We start from the raw sequence: 17,965 nt of genomic DNA, 5'->3' as shown, positions 1-17,965 counted from the left end.
GAAATATGTCCTTGAAACAAATATGGATAGATGTGGTTATACTGTAAGGTGGTTTATCGAGATGTCAGATATCGTTTTAAATTTCGAACCAAGGAGATGATACCCTAAACAAAGGGGTCTTTTTTAGATGTCTACCTACTTGACTAGCTCCTTACCTTAGAGGGTACTATTTCCATTGATCTAAGTTGCTGACTCTAATTGACTTATATGCACATAAGAAAAAATACCAGAAAATATCAACATGTAGCCGCGAAGTTTACGCATAGGATGCCCACCCTATTGAAAGTTAGTAAAGCGGTCGATAAACAGACTGGGTGAAACTAAAAGGAAGAGACATACCGCAGTACAGCATAGCAAGGTTCTTCTCATCACACGCCTGTTGAACCAACTCATTCACAGTAGCAGTCACGCTGAGTGTTTTGCTTAGCTTTTTCGCCACCACAGTTAGCGCACGATCAGCTTCACTAGGTTCATTCTCATTCTCGCTTTTCGAGGGGAGATCATCGCCTGCGCCAGGCAGAGCCGGAGGTCCATCACTGGCTTGGTTATCTTGCATCTGCATCTTCTTGATGCGAAGCGGAGAGACAGTCCAACTGTACAGTGGGTCATACCGCAGCACATCAAGGATTGTCATTATACTGTACGATTCTTGCCGAAGCGCTTCCAGAGTGAATTCACAGCAGCGCCGGAAAACACCTTCAGTTTTGGTTATGCCGAATCCATCAACTAGGTCACGGGTCAAGCGGAACGGGACTACCTCGGGGACAGGTAGAACACGTCCTTGCTCAAACGCTACACCGAGGTCGATATGTACCACCTCCCCAGTTTTCTCATCTAGCAAGATATTATGTCCATGCCGATCGCCGAGTCCGAGGACGTGACCCAGGATCGAGATGGCAGCAGTACTTCGAGTGTACGCTAACCGCTTGCTAAACCAGTCGTCTGGATTATTGAACTTCTCCATGAAGAAATACCTCAGTACTGGGTGGAAATGTTCAGTCACCTGTCGGTAGGTTCTGACGCGTTGCTCAAACGATTTGGTCTGCACATCGGCGATATGTTTCCGGCAAGAGTTGGGTTTCATGTCCTTGGGGAAGTATTTTTGATGTGCGGGCATCAGATAGTCGTGCAGAGGAATCGTGTTCGGAACGAATTCAATGATTCCAGCGCTTGGTGTCAGTGGAAGAACTTTGTATGTTCTGATGCCTAAGCTGCGCTGGCGTGTGGGTTGGTGGTCTTTCAGAAGACTACTAACTTGCTCAAATACTTGCTCCATGATGGCGTCTTGTCGCAAATCATCATTTCCTCCCTTGTACTGTTGCTTTGTTAGCTAACAACGTTGAAAGTAAAGATAAACCTTACTAGTTGCTTATAGCGCTCGCCGTTGGATGCAACGGCAGTCACAATCTTCGGCGCGCTAACGCCGGAAGCAATCGTGAACTCAGGCTGAAACTTCGTGACAGTGGGAACGTCACTATAGTTGCAATCTGCGCGTAGGTTGATTTTCATTGTCGGTGGTGGCAGTTTGTAAGTGATGGCATCTTGTCCAAGGCGCTGGCCAGTAGCCAAGGCCTTCAGTGGAACCTTCGCACCACTTTTGTACTTGCTGTCTGGTTTGTCAATTGCAAATCGCACGTAGCTGATGTTTACGTTGTGCACAGCAATCCAAGTCTGACCGATCTGACTGTCGTTCTTTAGACGGTCAACAAGCTGGTTTGCCGCACGGAAACGCGAGTGAGACGACTGATCTTTCCCACCCTTTGACTTGCTGCTGGCGAAAATTTGGTACATCCCATGGAAGGGATGTTCAACACATATCCTGAATACCAGTTGAGTGAGTAATGTCTGGAAGTCATCGGAGACATCAAGTAGGCGGGATGATAGCTGGTTCATTAATGGTGCAAATTTCCGACTGGGTACCTCGTTGAGATACCGAGAAACAGCTGAATTTGCAGTTTCACTGTCAGATTTGTCAAGCCAGAGTGCACAGAATCGTAGAGAATCATTATTGTAAGCATCGCTTTCCCTCAAACTGAGAAGGTAATTTTCGAGGCACTGCTGCAGGAATGCCTCCCGACTCCGCAGTAAACGTTGATATTCGCGGTCGTCGAGGTCGAACCATTGCTTTGCTTTGGCCCGATAGTTCTTCAGGTACTCTCTCTCCTTGCCTGTGGCATTCTTCATCATGTCTTCAAGGGCAAGTACTTCTTTCTCCTTGCGATTACGTAGTTGTTCCACTCGCTTGAAATCTTCGAGTCCATCAGGGTTCAGTAGTTGCTGATCACAGAAGGTTGCAAACCCGTGATAGACCCGTCCAGCCTCTTCTCCATCGGAGCTTCCTTTCAATTCCTTGACCGCAGGATAGAGGTACTGTTGAAGAATCGAGTCCGGCTTTTCCAAACGCGCTTCAGCAACGTGGTGACCCTAGATATAATTAGCTCTTTGGCTAGGGAAATCGTTAACGAGATCCAACTTACCAAAGTCACAAGAAGCTCGGCCCGGCTGAGGGGGATTGCCTGCTTATGAAGGTCATTCTGGCCCTTCAGTTGCTGGAGCATGCGAATGGATGCGGTCATCTCTCCTTGATCCCATAGAACATTGGCAAGATCAAATTTTGCAGCACCGTCAATGTTCATTCCCAACGCTTCGCACGGCGCAGCAATCTTGGAAAGGCTCATTGCAGATTTGAGCGATGCCTGGGAGATACCATGAATTCTTGTGATCTCTAACGATTGTCTAATGACTTTCGCTTCTAAAAGTCGCGAATCCCTGAGACTTAGTTTTGCCTGTGATCTGAGGATGTCATTTTTCCTGACTGATGAAAACAACGCCTCATGCCAAGACAGAATTTCTCCAACTTCATGATAGCTGCTCTAATTAGTATGCATCCTATACACAGTCTTGGAAAGTCAAAAACGCACCTCTCGGTTTTCAACCAGCTGCTTCTCGCCATGATATTCTCCCACCCTTCCTCCATATCTTCAGAAGACGCGGAGTGCAAAGTGTCGCTGATCTCAGTCATAATTCCTAATGCACGCATTGAGCTCCGCAACTGAATGGCGGATCCATTGGTTTTGAGGAGAGAAGCCAGTGTTGTCAACATACTGCTCTCAATTGAACTAGTGACCTCGACCAAAGAACAAGAGGTATTGAGACTTTGGAATGTACGGAATACAGTTGCAGACGGGGAGGAATCCAAAGGAGATACTGGAATATCCCATTTTTGAAGACTAGTTGCAGCTTGCAACATGCTGTCAAAGGCGACAGGGGCATCGCTTGCACTGCTGGAAGCAGAGAGCATAGTATTGGCAATGCCCTGAAGGTTGGTAGCATTCAAAGCCTTCAAGACTCCGTACGATTCCGTATGGTCAGACATCTGGATTTCACTGTCGTATTTTGCACTCTGAAATAGGAGATTTTTGAACCCGGAACTTTCGTACTCGAGCCGTTCCATGACGTTGGTCAAAGATGAGCTCTGCTGAATGCCATATAACAAGTCAGGGTCATCAATGTTTCTGAAAACATCATGGAGCAAAGCAGGCGGAGGCTCGTATTTAACGACCGATGACCGACGAGATGTCGTAACCACTCGGGATGTTTGTATTTCCAGGAAAAGCAGTGAGGTTTTATGCAAACCGCAGCGATGCGCAGCCAAAGATGCCTCCCCAAAGTCAATATCAAGCCATTTATCGCGCTGGACTATAGTTGACTCATCTGGCATAGGCTGATTGCGAAGGTAGAGAATGCAATTGATCACAAGCTGAGCATGAGGTAATGTTCCCTCCCCAACCTCACACAACACTTGCCGGAAAGTAGCAGAAATGTCTTCTCGGACCTCCCCCCTTTCGCCTTTATTATCTCTTTCTGACAGCAAAACATCATGAACGACGTATGGCAACAGCTGCACTGCCAAGCCAGGAGTCACGTTGAGAACTTTACGAAGAGAGCCAATTACTGGATCTTCTAAAGCAGCGTTAGATAGGAACAGTGAAACATTGCGAGCCCAGTCGGAAACTGACAGCCCAGAAGCGCTGGTTGCTGCATTTTCGCATCTCTCCTGCTCCAAATTTGAAAGTAAAACTGCGGGGCATGTGTATGGGTTCCAGATGAGGGCTTTCATCAGAGATTCGGGAAATACCTCGCTGCAACCTTGGAAGTCTGGATAATTGGCGATGTTGCTGACGATCAGCTGCAGAGTACGCTCAACCAGGCCAGCTTCAAAATACTTTTGCACATGGAGCATATCACAAAGCACCCGAAGGATTCTGGCCTTGGAATGACAGAAAATATCAGAAGACAAAGAAGACTTGGGGGGTTGAAATAGCGAGAGATCTTGTTCTCGCAGGAGCAATTGATCGATTTTACCAGTGGCAGCAAAAGACCGCCCGATGACCCGAGCGGCCCAAAGTCGATACTGAGATCCTCCGTTGGAGGTCTGAAGCGTGTGCCATAGAGATACAACATGGGAAGCGGGATTCACATCGTCATTCATGACCCAATTCCCAGTTTCTGACGTATGCTCGAATTCAGGGCATAAGAGCGACAAAACAAGATCCGCCACAGGCTTACTCAACAGCGAAGTCACAGAATCGCGGCCTTTGAGAATTTCAAAGACCAAGTCCTTCCCAAATTGTCCGCCCGAGGAGCCCTCAGATGTTGAGAATTTCTCGGCTAGTGATACAAGCCGATCAAATGACGCTGTCGTCTCTGTATCCCAATCAGAGGAACGGAGCTCCCCAAGGAGCTCTACCAACCATTGGTAGAATCTTTTCGCATTCGACTGCACTTTTCTGAACTGACTTTCCTGAGTCGTGTTCTCAGGTAGCGACGAAAATATTCTGCGGAGGGTGACCAGTGTCGAGACAGCAATACCTGCGGTGAATCCTGGTGTCACTTCGAGATATGGTTTCCCTGCCTCGAGTAAATACCAGAAAACACCAAGAGCATCCTCAAAGCAGTGAATGTCGCCAAGGAAAGGGCGCAAAGAGCTGAGTGTCATCTCTAGAGGATAGTCCTGAAGTATGATGGAACCGGCCACACAGGTTAGGATTCTTATTTTGCGGATCACGGAACAAGCGTGAAGCGAGCCAAGAGCGGGATGTATGGATTCAAGCAGCGAACGGCAGACAAAAGACACCAGTGATGGTGTCCATATTGATTCAAATTCGAACCCAGTGCGCCTGCAAAGAAATTCAATCTCATCCAGGAGATAGCGTGCTCGAAAGGAGGGCTGCTGATTCGCTGGCAGTGCATTTTGAGACGTGCTTTTCTTGATTATTTGTGTGTGGATGTCGAGCGCATAGCCGAAGTTTTCACGCTTTGAGAATGCCCGTTCGACCTGGTCATAGTAGTCGAGGGATTTGAAGAAAGTAGCAATAATTAGGGGAAACTGACTCTCGATATGTACCATGAACTGCTCTGCCCCCAGAAGTTTCCGCAGACGGATCTCAACGCCTTTGGGCTGACTACCTTGCCCCGGAGGTGTACTGATATCTCGTGCAATGCTGTATGCCTCGGCCTTGTGGAACGAGTTCACTAATAGCTCGAGATGCGGAACTTGAAGATGTTTCGCAAGTTCAATTGTCTCCTTTTCCTTAGCACGCATCATCATTTGCCCAACGATTTCATCTTTGACGTCCACCAGCATGTTTTGAAGGTTGTCATACCCAAAGATGCTAAATGGCATAGACATGATACTTTGTGTCTCAGCCCACGTGTAGAGTATTTGAGACGAGAAAAGCCGGAAAAGTTCTTTGGCATCTTGCAGACCAAGGGTTTGAGCAACAGAAACCATACATTTCTCAGCGTACCACAGTGATAGGGGAACTTGAGCTGGGGTTTCAAAGAGATGGTAAATGCATCGTCGCAGCAAGGTGTGCCATCTGGAAGCTAACTGCGAAAGCACGAAAAGGCGGACTGCAATTCCCTCGATCCATTCCGGGTCTCGCGGCAAGCTTTCTAATACATCTTCGAAGATAGCGTCGTGATCTTTGAGAAGGAACCGCTCGAATAAAGCAGGTATAAATTTCGCAACGCTGAATTTGACCTGAACACCACCTTCTCGAAGTATGGTGAATAAACTTGTTCGTGGCGACGGAAGAGACTGGTCCTTGCCGTATGAGGGGCATGAGTCAATCACCCCCTGGATGAGCTTGGCCAAAGCAATGTAGACATTTGGGGAAGCTCTTTTCCGGGCCAAGAGAACTTCCATAAACCAATAGTACAAATCCATAGCGGACTCTTTCAAGGCACCATCGGGCCCATTTGTCCAGCAGTCGACGAAGCTAGTCATCATGCGGATGCAAACGCAATGTGAAGCCTCGCACCGTTCCATTTCATAAGACTGTAGACACCTTTCACCCAAATCTTCCAGGATGGAGAGTAGTCCCGAGGGCTCCGATTTCGAGCAGAGCTGGAAAATCCCAGGTAAAATATCTTGAGCAGCTAGGATATCCGCTTCATCTAATCCAGTCAGGTATTCAACGATGGACGAAGATGAGTCCGAATCCGCTTGAGTTCTGAGAAATATAGACAGATGGATGGTTACACAGCGTTGATATGTGACAGGGTCAAGGAAGATAGACAGAGAATTTCGGTTCACGGTGAGAATTTTCTCATTAGTCGCTAGTGGAGTTTCGGCCATGAACCGGTCTTCCAAATCCAGGTCCATTATATCTTCGGCTGCGGACGGACTCTTCGAGCTCTGGCGGAAATGTTCGAGCGTTTTGGAGAGTGGAGTAATGAGCTCTTTAAGACTAAACCTGATGGCAGGGGGAGTGCTGGAACTTAGCAAAGGACCAAGAAGCGGTGATAGCAAGTCCAGGCAAGATTGAATGAAAGCTGATTCGTGAGTATGAGCTGCCAGAAAATCGCATATAGCGTGCCATAAAGTCTGGCAGTTTTGATGCAGATTGTGTGATCGAGATTGAGATTGCAATGATTGAGGCAGACATGCCATGAATAGCGAGGCGACAACGCAAAAAGATGCTAGAATCTGCAAGTTATCTGGGGTGATATGTGATCTTTCGTCATTCATAGCGTGCCATGCGTGCAAAAATGCCTCCGATCTTGCTCGAAGGAGATCCAAGATCACTGTATCATCGGGGTCTTGCCTGGAGAATTGCTCCAAGGACCATGTTTCCTGCAGATCCCAAGGGTTTGCTGGGGCCGAACTTGTATCAAAACTATGCTTCAACAATTCGCGGTTCTCATGAAGAAAAAACCAAGTGCGACCTATATGTCCCGTCGACCCTGTGACTTGGTAACGCGGAATGATGAAAGATCGATTGGTGCATGACAAAAAAAGGTCTAGTAAGTCCAACGGACGGGCATACGCAGCTACTCGGGCTGTCTGAATTCGATCGGTCACCGAACCTGAAAATTGACTGTCAGAGCCAACAATCACTAAACGAGCATTCTGGGGTCTCAATCTGGGTTTCTCGTACCAGCCCAAACTTCTCTTAGCCAGCCACATATCTGCATTGTCGCCTGTTGGGCTGACCCAGGAGCAAGCTGTGCCTTCATTCGTGCAATTGAGGCCCATAGCCGTAAAGACGAGTCTGATATAGCAGACGGTCCATTGGCAGAGGTCAAGAGTGACCGCATAGTCTCCATAGCCACCGAGTAGCCCAGTAAGTCTGACTGCAAAATCATACTCAATAGGTTACACGCAGCTCTCGATGTCACTGGGGATGAGAATGCACGTGTAGTAAATTCAACTACTCGTGGCCAATAAGCCCTAATTTCAGCCGATTTGGCAGTAGCTCCGTTCGCAACACTGTTTTGTTTTCATGCTCAAGTTAGGGCATTTCTTGTCCTTTTCGAAGGGTGCTTGGTGCGATTCCAGATATTCTCTTGGATAATGATTTACATACCTCGTCAGAGCAAGCATTGTCCAGGATGACACAGCGCCATCACCGTCAGAGATGTTCAAAGCAAGTTGTTTGAAGAAGGGCTCCTTAGTCTCAATGTCAATCTCAGATTCGAGGAATGGGATGAGCTGTAATGCGCATAGTCTTCTTGTGCCGGTGGCCGAGATCGAATCCCGAAATATGTCCTGGATCTCAGAACTGAAACGCTGCCTTTTGCTTGAGCCTTCGCGTGCTGACAAAGACTTGGTTCTGGTATGAATACCCTCCGAGAGCTTGAGCAGCTCTGCAATCAACCAGAGGACTGTCCAGTTATGCTCCGATCTGGCAGTTCCGAGACGAGGTCCATATACTGGTCTGCTCCTGCATGATTCATATTGATAGAGTGTTGTTTCGTCGATTTGTAGGATCTCCTTTTCTGACCGTCGCACATATTCCAAATGGAGTGTACTGGCCAATCCTTCGATATCGTGCGCCAGAGATTCAGATGGGTCTTTCCGAGCAGTGTCCGCAAGGACGATCATCGACAGCATCAAAGTGGCAAGCAACTCCTCCTTGAGAATCTGTAACTTAGTGGCCCATAGGCGTCGAATTACTGGAATCAAGCCCAAGAGAACTGAACGGACAAGCTCGGATTGATCAAATATGACTTTTGTAACGACTGCATTGATGCTATTGAACGCAAGCTGATGTGCATTGCCAGGCGCAGATGATTCGACAAACCCCGAAAGCCCGTGAAGTATCCTTTGGGCCGTGGTTTGAAGAGGGGGGTTCGGACTAGTTGTCAAGAGTTGAATACAGATTACAACTTCTTCAATGACATTCCTATTGTCACCGTGCCTTTCCCTGCTGGCCGGGGTAGGAGCAATGGTCATCCTTGAGGGTGTGGAACGGCTGTCGCTGGCATCTTGATCTTCTGGAAAGGATCGGTAACCGCTTCGAATACTCAATTGACTGTCTTCATTCTCCCGGGGGCTAATACTGGCAAGACAAAAGCTTATGAGGTTTTCCCAGTCTTCTTTGTCAAGGTGCTCAGTATGGGGACGGTAGCGTAGAAGCGATGCCAAACACTTGGTATAGTCCAGGCTCAGGGGCTCCCACAAACCCTCCCCAGGGACTGGTATGGTCTCAACAATGTGATCAGCGATGGCGCGGACTGTTTTGATTCTCAAATTTCTCAGAAAGATATCAACAGCCATTCGGAGTACAGAGGCACATGTCGAAAGCCGCGATGCAGAAGATGCATATGTGGATTTTTGTGCTCGATTATATATGGACCTTTCTGCTGCGACGAAACGGAACAGTGATTCGAAGATCTTATGGCAGGCTTTATCGTTGAGTGTTTGTCTAGGTAGGTGGATGGTTAGTTACTTCCACAGCATGGCAAGGTTCATTTGAGGGTAGTTGACTGCCTACAGCTTGGAGCTCTTCTTGTTCTGCTGGAAGATGTGTTTCAAGTCTACCAATGGAGTTAGGACCAGTCTTTCCGTGATGAGATAGGGATCATCAAACCTGCCAAACCATCCGAGCGGGCCTTCTGTTTGTCTGACGATAGTAGGCTAATCGTCTTGTCAAGGAAGACCTCACCCATCGTGGTTTTTGGTGTCTTTTTAGACACGACAACAAACCCCCTTAAACCAGTCACCCTCAAAAATCCTGCTTGCACCTAGCGGAAAAAGACATCTGAGATCAATTAACCAGCGAGCTAATCGAGTGGATAAGCGCGAGGTGATTGTTTTTAGTGGAAAGTGGAGTGGCAGTATTTGCGAAAGCTGTCTCACCGCCCGAATTTTGTCGCGTTCCGCCTTTCTAGACTCTTAGAACAAACAGAGAGCTCGAGCTTCACTTCCCAACTTCACCCCGCCGTCATGGCAGAGCCGCAGGACACCCGGAATGGCCTCCGTGGTCTATACCAGGATCTATGTGCTCTTTCTAGCTCTCAACTACCCAACGTCGATCGCCTGTGTTTCGAATTGGAAACCCATATTCAAGACTTCCGCAAACTCCTAGACAAGCCAGCAAAGAACAATGCCAGCCGTCAAGCAGTTCTCTCCGGTAAGTAGTCATTTGGTATCTTGGTTACACCAAGAACCCATGTTCGTCCGTTTTGACAAGCTACTAACGTAGAATGTGATACCTCAGGGAAGATCACCATTGCCGACGTTGAATACTCGGTGAACCAGGATTTCCAACAAGGCGCACTGCAGCTTGCGGATGCGCTCAATATTGATGAAATGGAAGCAGCAGTTATGTTTCTGGCCGCCCAGGAAGATTCACAAACGCTGGACAGACCCCCGCTCATCGCTGCGATAATAACCTTCCACGAGCGCCGCCTTTTCACTCTCGAGTGTCTACGTCTCATTTTCCGAGAATCGCGCGAAATTGAACACGACGCAACCCAACCTATCATGCACGAAACACTGGCCCACGTTCTGGAAATCAAAAACAGCCCTCTGCGGAATGCATCACTCTTCGCGCGAAAGGCCTTGAGTTCCATGGCCGACATCCAGAAATGGCTGTCACTTCTTGGGGACCAAGTTCAAAAAGTCTCAGTTGTCGGCCAGGAAAATGATCGGGATATCATGGAAGCCATTGACTACCAACGAGTGAGTCTGCAACAGCAGCATGAGTCACTCGGAGCGATTCTGTTTTACATGTTCAAAGGGACGTACACAAGCTGCGAAGACTTCCGCATACTTGTCAGTCAGTTGAAGGACATTGATCGCTTTGACGGACTCTTGTTTCACTACATTCCAGTCACAATCGTGTCCTTTGTACAGCATGGTTCTCCAGAGGGCTCTGGATCCGAGAAGGAGGCTCGAGATCTGCACACATTAATCACTGCACCCAAGGATGCCCAATCCTGGAAACTGTCTAACTTCCACGCGGCCCTTGTTGCTCTATGGCTCTCAGTCTATAGTGGATGGTACTTTGATGGTCTTTCCTCCCCATCGGTTGATGCGGAGAAGGAATCCGAAGAGCGTACGAAGATGTTCATGTCTTCTCTCGATGATGGTGCCCTTGATTTCATGCTTGCAATCTGCTCCAGCGTCAACACCGAGGAATGGGCGGATCCTGCGCGGAGCGAGTTAGTGACACTACTGCTCAGGGAAAGTGTCGTATCATTGCCTGATCCCGAGCCATGCTCTGGCTTTATGAAGGAGCTTTTGATGGAAAACCTCGAGGTTTTCGTGGAATCATGCGTTGCAAATATGCCCGACGCGGTCCGACGACTGAAGTCGGAAGAGGACTCACAACGACTGGACCAGATCACTGCACTCAGAGATGGCCTCACTTCTAACCTCCACCGTGGCTTAGTAGAGGTGCGTACTCATCTGGAGTCTCTTCTTATGATCATCTCATTCGCCTTTGAGCACCGACAAGAAGCCGCCCAGGAATTTTGGGCTGATCCTGATGGAAACCTTTACGGCTTCCTTCAGTGGGCGTCTAAACGGCAGACTGTACCTCGAGTCAGCGCTTTTTGCGAAATGCTGTGTTCGATATCCGAAGGCGAAGAAAATGCAGCCGCGGCGCATCGATTCCTGTTGGAGGAAGACAAATTTATGTCTTCCAAGTTCAAGCGATCCACAACAATGAATTGGTCGCAAATGTTCGCTGAACTAAAGCTTTACGCATCTCGGGTGACTGAGAAGCCTTCCACTGCAACAAGCCCCCCAGGGGTGCCAGGGATCTTTCGTCCACGGAAACCAGAGCCCGTGGAAATGAACGAGCCTGAGAGCCCAGTGATGCTAACATGCTACCTTCGGCTGATAGGCCATCTGTGCAAACAGAGTCGACCTATCCGTGAGTGGATGCTACAAAATGAATCCTTCAATGTAGTTGGCACACTTTTAGACCTGTGCAGCGGCCCGATTCCATCGCATCTTCGGGCAACTACCTTCTCCACTCTCTCAGCCTTGATGACTGAAAAATTCTCCACGATTGGGAAGGAAACGTGGACCCGTCTCGATGGGTGGTTATCCGGAGGAACCGGTGCTTCGGGCATTGGCAAAGTGCCTTTGGTTTCCAACCCTGCAGCATGGCACCAGCAACAAGCCTTGCAAAAGATTGGAGAGAGCTTTGACCAGACGAATGCATTTGTTGTTCTTATCAATGCACTTGCTGCCCCCTCATCCGACTCAATTGATGACCCAATGTCACTGCCTTTCCCGGATACCCTAGGTGGAACTTACCGCATGTCTGGGATTGAACCCTACATCGATTTCATCTTGGGCCATGCCTTTTCACGGAAGATTCAAGATCTTGGCGAGTATCAATCCCGCCTGTTGACTTTCAACTGCCTGGAATTTATTGTGGCAAGCTTGCAATCCTTTAATGAGGACCTAGTGTTACTTCTGAGCCAGCCGTCTGCGTCGGATTCACCGACACAGACTTCGTCGCTACTCACCTATGTTCGCTCCCATCCGTTTGCCCGTGTGGTGGAATGGCTTTTCAACGAAGATGTACTCAAAGCTCTGTTTGCGACCTCTAAGCAAGATGTTCTGAAGGTTGCTACTGCGTCGCCTGACTCTGTTCTGGTTCTCACCTTGCACCGCTGTCTGGAGGTTATGAACCTGCTCATAGACCTGCAGTCAACATACTTTAACATTGTGAAGCCTTTGGTACACTCCCAGCCTGTACCATCCAGGACTATTGTGGCAAACTCCTCGCTCGCTTCATTTGAGGACACTGTGTTGAACAATCTGACACTCATCCCATCACTTTGTCTCTATTGTGGCACGGCCCACCAACAATTGACCGTCACTTCTATGGCTTTACTGGAAAAACTTACCAGTTCCAGAAAGCTCAACAAGATGACTTCGCCGGAACTTATCAAATGGCAATCCTCGAACAAGATCGTGGAGGTACTTGCATCTGAGGTCGACGTGGACAGCATATCCCGGCCTCTTGTCTTGCAAATGGGACCTGACGTGAGAGAACTTGATTTCGGCCGGAATGCCGCCGGCTATGTCATTCGGGAAAGCCTTCTTGCTCTTTTGAACAGCTGCCTGGGAACGATCACGGATCGCCCAACGGTGGCCCATCTGCTATTGGGCTTCGACTGCGTGGGCAATATTCTCGATGTGTCATCCGAAGGGCTGTTCGCGAATCAAAGTTCCTTGCTACATGCCATCGTGAATTTCCTCAAGTCTTATCCGGAGATCCTCGAAGGTGGCGTTATATCTTGGGTAGTGCACCTCAAACGTATGGCCTTTGAAGTGCTGAAGCATTTGTGGTCATCGAGGCTGGCAAGCTACTACACCCTTGGTGAAATGCGTGCTCAGGCATTCCTGCGTGAGATGTTTGCCTATCAACCCATCATTGGCCCAAGCACTGCCTGGGATGGGTTCCCGATTGATTCAGAGGAATTTTGGCTCACTGATGCTACAACTTCATTGTCAGAATTCCTGCTCTACCGAAGTCACCTGTTCACATATGCTGCAACCGAGGTTCGCTCGACAGCAAAGGCTAGGTCACCAGCTCTACATGCCCAGACTTTGTCGGTGTTACTCGGAAACACGCTTTCAGACAACGGCGAACCCATATCCAGTCCTTCCGTGTTTGATCTTTTCGATTTTGCCGACCTTGATGTTGGACGTGATTTCAACATGCCCCAGCTCTACTTGCTCGGTGAGATTGCTCGTCAGCTGGAAAGCAAGCAGGAGGGCGGTGTGTACAGCATGGAAGGGGTAGAGGAGATGATACAAATGCGCAGAGCAGAACTGATGGCCAATGGACCGCTCCGCCCGCAGGACGAGGAGCAGCTGCTAGCTGAGGCCAATGACCTGAAGTTGTTCATTTCTGCAACAAAGCAAAACAAGTTGATTCAAGCCAATCGTTACCACGCCCTCCGCTCCTGGGTAGAGCTCATTGCTACGATGATCACTTGCTCTGCTATCGATGAAGCAAGCAGGCCGGCTTTCATTCTCCATTCAATCCAATTGATCCTCCCTAAGCTGACATCGGCAATCGAGGCAGACGTCCCCGAAGCGCTTGAGTTGGCACGATTGGCTGAATTGTTGATAGGCAGTCTTGCGTCTGATGCATCGGCGACAGATGCATCTCGAAGCGGGGATGTCATCGACGAAAAGCTCCACCAGCTCTTCCAACTCTGCATCCGAGGTACCAACCTGGCAACAGGAAATGTGTTGTTGAGAGAAACCCTTTACAGTATTTGTTCCCACTACATCACGCGCATCACATCGTCAAACAAGGGCCATGAAAACCTACAACGTCTTAGCCAACATGTCATCAAAGCGGCCGGTTCTAGCCTGATTGAGACAATGTGTGATGACGCCTACACTGGCCAAGAATCATGCCGTGCATCCGCTCTTGTTCTGTTGAACAGTCTGGCTGTTCTAGATCGCCAAACCGATTGTGTTTTGGCCGGGTTAATCTCGAGATCAAACTATTTGAGTCTATTCCTAGATGCCTTGAGGTCTCTCCCCCTCGAACTTCAGAATGCCCAGGGAAGCGGTCAGTCATTCCCCTTTGAAACTGTCACGTTGCTGTACTAATCGAAACTTTAGATACTCCGGCACTACTGGCATACTATGAGTCGCTTTTGTCATTACTTCAGCGACTGTCTCAGACCAAGGAGGGAGCAAATTGTGTGCTCAACTCTGGTCTATTCCAAGCTGTGCACGAATCGCGACTTTTCGCTGCTGATCCAGACATTGGCATTGGTCGGTCAATCATATCCTGTCCCGATCATACCTTACTAACACCCTCAGACATTGAAAATCCCGATGCCCTTCAAAGGTATTACGATCTTCTCCTCTCGATCCTTCAGGTCATCGTTTATGCGGTTTTCTCGCGAGGTATCCACAACGAACAACTCAAGGAGCAGACGCGGATATTTTTGGCTGAAAATCGGCCATGCATGGTGGGTATCTTTAAACGATCTGCCAAGATTGGAAATACATCAACCACCCACCACGAGACTTTATGTGAACTAGTCAAAGCATTCATGGCTCTTGTTACCGCCACAGATTTCATGGAGGTATGTTATCTTTCTCCTCTTTCTTCGTTTTACAGTCTATTGGGACGAATTGATGATCATGTGACTAACTGGGTGTAGTTCGAGGAGCACGAAGTCCAACACCTCGCCCGACCAGCGTTGTTCTCGTGAGCCTTTTTTGCCTTCTGCCACTCACTAGAAAATTGAGAAGAAATGCATGTATCATTATGACCCGGTGGAGTGCAGGTGGTTCCCAGCTTGAGCGATTTTACCTTGAATTCATTTGCATCATATCCAACCCGTCGTATGTAAGGCTTCCGTCTACGTCGAGCTTTCGGGCCTTTTTATGACTACCTGCTGTAGAAATGGGTAACATGCTACTTCATGTCAAAGTAAGATAACCAAGTCAATAGTCAAATCCCTAGGCCGAGAGGCTATGTTTCGCCGATGGATAGCTAGCTGCTCTGTCCAAGAGATACCCAGAAAATGCACACCGGGAGCCTTTGAATAAAGCTTTGAGCATTGTCTAGGGTGATAAACGACAGAAAGTACTTCGGGGCGATGCGGACAATGCAGAGTTTCGCCTGGAAATGTAGTGGTCGCCTTGTGATTCATGCCTCAATCCTTGATATTGTACAACCTGGCCTTCCAGGGGGTACATATTATGTACGAATTTAAGGTCCAGTAATATTGGGGTCGTATTGCAAATGATAGATGGCATTGAGGATCGAAGGCAAACCTGATATCTACGTAAGTATAACGAACACGGGCCCTGGCAACATCTTTAACATCTAGCGTCTTTTCTGATGTCTTTTCTGATGTCCTTTTACATCTTTTAAGCAGCATAGTGAAAATAACAGCCCAAAGCAGCTTTGAAAAGAAGAGTGTTATTGCATTAAAAGGGGTCCTCTGTATGACCTAGCCCTAATTCGTACAAATTCTATAGTCCTTAGGTATCAACGTCCATAGTGATGATATGCTCCTTCCCTGTATATCGGCTTGCCCTAATTGGTTTCCATGACCACCATCATCGTACCTTCCTTTTATAACTTGATATTCTGTTCATATCAAACCATCGTACCTTCCTGTTACCATGTCCGTTGCCATGGAATATCCAAGTGTTGTTTATTCCCCTCCAGTCTTCTTCTTCTTCTCTTCTTTCTCCTCTCCCCATGCCACTGGCTATTTTTCATTTGCACTTGCATTTGATTACCAAAAACATCTTTCACTACTTTCATACCTCTTTTCATCATGCCCTTCTCCTTTGCCAAAAGGCCTCCTCTTCCCCCTCCTCTTCCTTCTCGTCCTTTTCCTTCTCGCCTACGTTCCAAAACCAGGCCTCCGCCCTCGAAGTCATGCCTTGCTACTTCGCGCTCTGAGCGGGATCTCTCCACCTCTGGAGAAGCTTGCGTCCGGAAGACAGTGCGCTTCCCTGACGACAAGATGTCTCTCGAGCGAGTCATCCTAATCCCGGCTCGGGCAGTACCAAGGCCGCCAACCTTCCAGAGTGCCCAGATCACGAAGACGAAGTCGTTCATCATGTACACTTCGGATAAGATGGGGTCAAACCAGCGGTTCCTTCACAAGGTTCCAGGACGTAGCGGACCACCTCGGGACATTGTGTGTACTCACTGGGAGAGTGTCGTTCGTGCCCGTAGTCTCGCCGCTATGTACTCTGCTGAGCCCCGTCCTCCGCGGTCTGCGCCTTCCTTCGTGGCCTCTCATGTGCCGAATGCCGCCTTCGGGGTGCACTCGCCGAGTAGTGCCGTGTCTGAGGCTGCCCCTGTTGGTTCGCCAAAAGGGTCCGCCTTTGACATGTCCTCCCTGGCTTGTACACTTCCGGATGCTTCTTCTGATGTGTCGTCTGCTTTTGACGTGTCCTCCCTGGCTCGTGCGCTTCCAGGACCAGATGCATCTTCTGATGTGTCTGCCTTCGACATGTCCTCCCTGGCTTGTGCACTTCCGGGACCAGATGCATCTTCTGATGTGTCTGCCTTTGACATGTCCTCCCTGGCTCGTGCACTTCCGGGACCAGATGCATCTTCTGATGTGTCTGCCTTTGACATGTCCTCCCTGGCGCCTGCACTTCCGACACTTGATGCTTCTTCTGATGTGTCATCCCTTGCACCTGTGCCCAAGTCCATGGTCGCTTCCCACCCATCTCCAAAGGCTCGTCATGCACGTGTGGTCCAGACCCACGTCGAGGCTGATCCGTTCTCGATCACCCTCTTCCGCCTTTGTGAGCTCTTCCTTGTGGTGGGGAGTGTCTTCCCATGGATGGTTCCCGTGTACGCGGCACTTGTGCTCCTGCTCGTTTGTGGGAGACGCTTCTTTTGATGCTGCCATTCTGCATTCGGTACCCTCTCTTCTGGGTTGGCTTGGCTTCTTCTTTCTTTCAGTGTCTGCACTTTCGATGTCTTGTTTTGTTCTGTTGAGGCTTTTGCCGTTTGCTTTTTGAGAAAAGAAAAAACCCCCAAAAACATTGCTTTCTGTTCCCCCGTTCCCCGTTCCCCGTTCCCCTATTCTGATGAGGCTTTCGCCGTTTGCTTTTGAGAAAAGAAAAAACCCCCCAAAAAATTACTTTCTGTTCCCCTGCTCCCCTGTTCCCCTGCTCCCCGCTCCCCTGCTCCCCTGTTTCCCTGTGCCACCTTTCTGTTCTGCTGAGCCTTTGGCCGTTTTGTTGGGTTGTTGTGGAAACATCGTTGTCTGTTGAAGGCAGCAGAGATCATGTGGTGGCTCAATCGGATGCCGATGAGGGTAAGACTTACCAATCATCTCAGGATTCTAAGAGCTAACATGGCGATCAATTTAAGGCTTGTTGGCGCTGCCGCTGGGAATCGTACCGAACGAACGTCTCTGTCTGTGAACATGCGGAAGGCAGCAGAGCGTGTGGTAATTATATTTCCCCCTTGGATCCATTGCCCTAATCTTTTTGAAACAGCATGGTTGAGCCGCAAGGCCTCCCTACTTCGCATGCTAACATCTTATAGTTCGGTCAGACGTCTTCAGCTGTGAACATGCGGAAGGCAGCAAGACGTGTGGTGGCATCGTCTTTTCCTCTTTGAGGTAAATATCAGTCCACCCCGTCTCTCTTTTTGATTACATACTAACTGTAATTCTTCCAGGGGAGGTTGTG

At 48.7% G+C, this 17,965-nt stretch overlaps 3 protein-coding genes across 3 annotated transcripts; 2 read left to right on the top strand and 1 right to left on the bottom strand.

Moving 5' to 3' along the window:
- Nucleotides 1-256: 256 nt before the first annotated feature.
- atmA (DNA-binding protein kinase TEL1) lies at nt 257-9,459 on the bottom strand (the record flags this gene model as incomplete). The annotated part of the gene is made up of 9 exons (XM_040788843.1): nt 257-276; nt 340-1,315; nt 1,363-2,424; nt 2,478-2,868; nt 2,922-6,779; nt 7,446-7,637; nt 7,875-9,215; nt 9,285-9,327; nt 9,381-9,459. The coding sequence occupies 9 exons, from the start codon at nt 9,457-9,459 to the stop codon at nt 257-259; spliced, it is 7,962 nt and encodes a 2,653-aa protein (XP_040645796.1).
- A 277-nt stretch (nt 9,460-9,736) lies between these two features.
- Nucleotides 9,737-15,000, top strand: PGRI_011290 (nuclear pore complex Nup192/Nup205 family protein; the record flags this gene model as incomplete). Its single annotated transcript, XM_040788842.1, has 5 exons — nt 9,737-9,923; nt 9,996-14,345; nt 14,399-14,554; nt 14,603-14,871; nt 14,950-15,000. 5 exons carry the CDS (start codon nt 9,737-9,739, stop codon nt 14,998-15,000), a joined length of 5,013 nt encoding a protein of 1,670 aa, XP_040645795.1.
- A 1,080-nt stretch (nt 15,001-16,080) lies between these two features.
- PGRI_011280 (uncharacterized protein) lies at nt 16,081-17,166 on the top strand (the record flags this gene model as incomplete). Its single annotated transcript, XM_040788841.1, has 1 exon — nt 16,081-17,166. The coding sequence occupies one exon, from the start codon at nt 16,081-16,083 to the stop codon at nt 17,164-17,166; it is 1,086 nt and encodes a 361-aa protein (XP_040645794.1).
- Nucleotides 17,167-17,965: the final 799 nt, after the last annotated feature.

This window comes from Penicillium griseofulvum (genome assembly GCF_001561935.1).
Source record: "Penicillium griseofulvum strain PG3 chromosome Unknown contig_80, whole genome shotgun sequence".
NCBI classification, from domain to species: domain Eukaryota; kingdom Fungi; phylum Ascomycota; class Eurotiomycetes; order Eurotiales; family Aspergillaceae; genus Penicillium; species Penicillium griseofulvum.
Note: the sequence above shows the minus strand (reverse complement) of the source record. Positions and strands in the feature narration are given on the sequence as shown.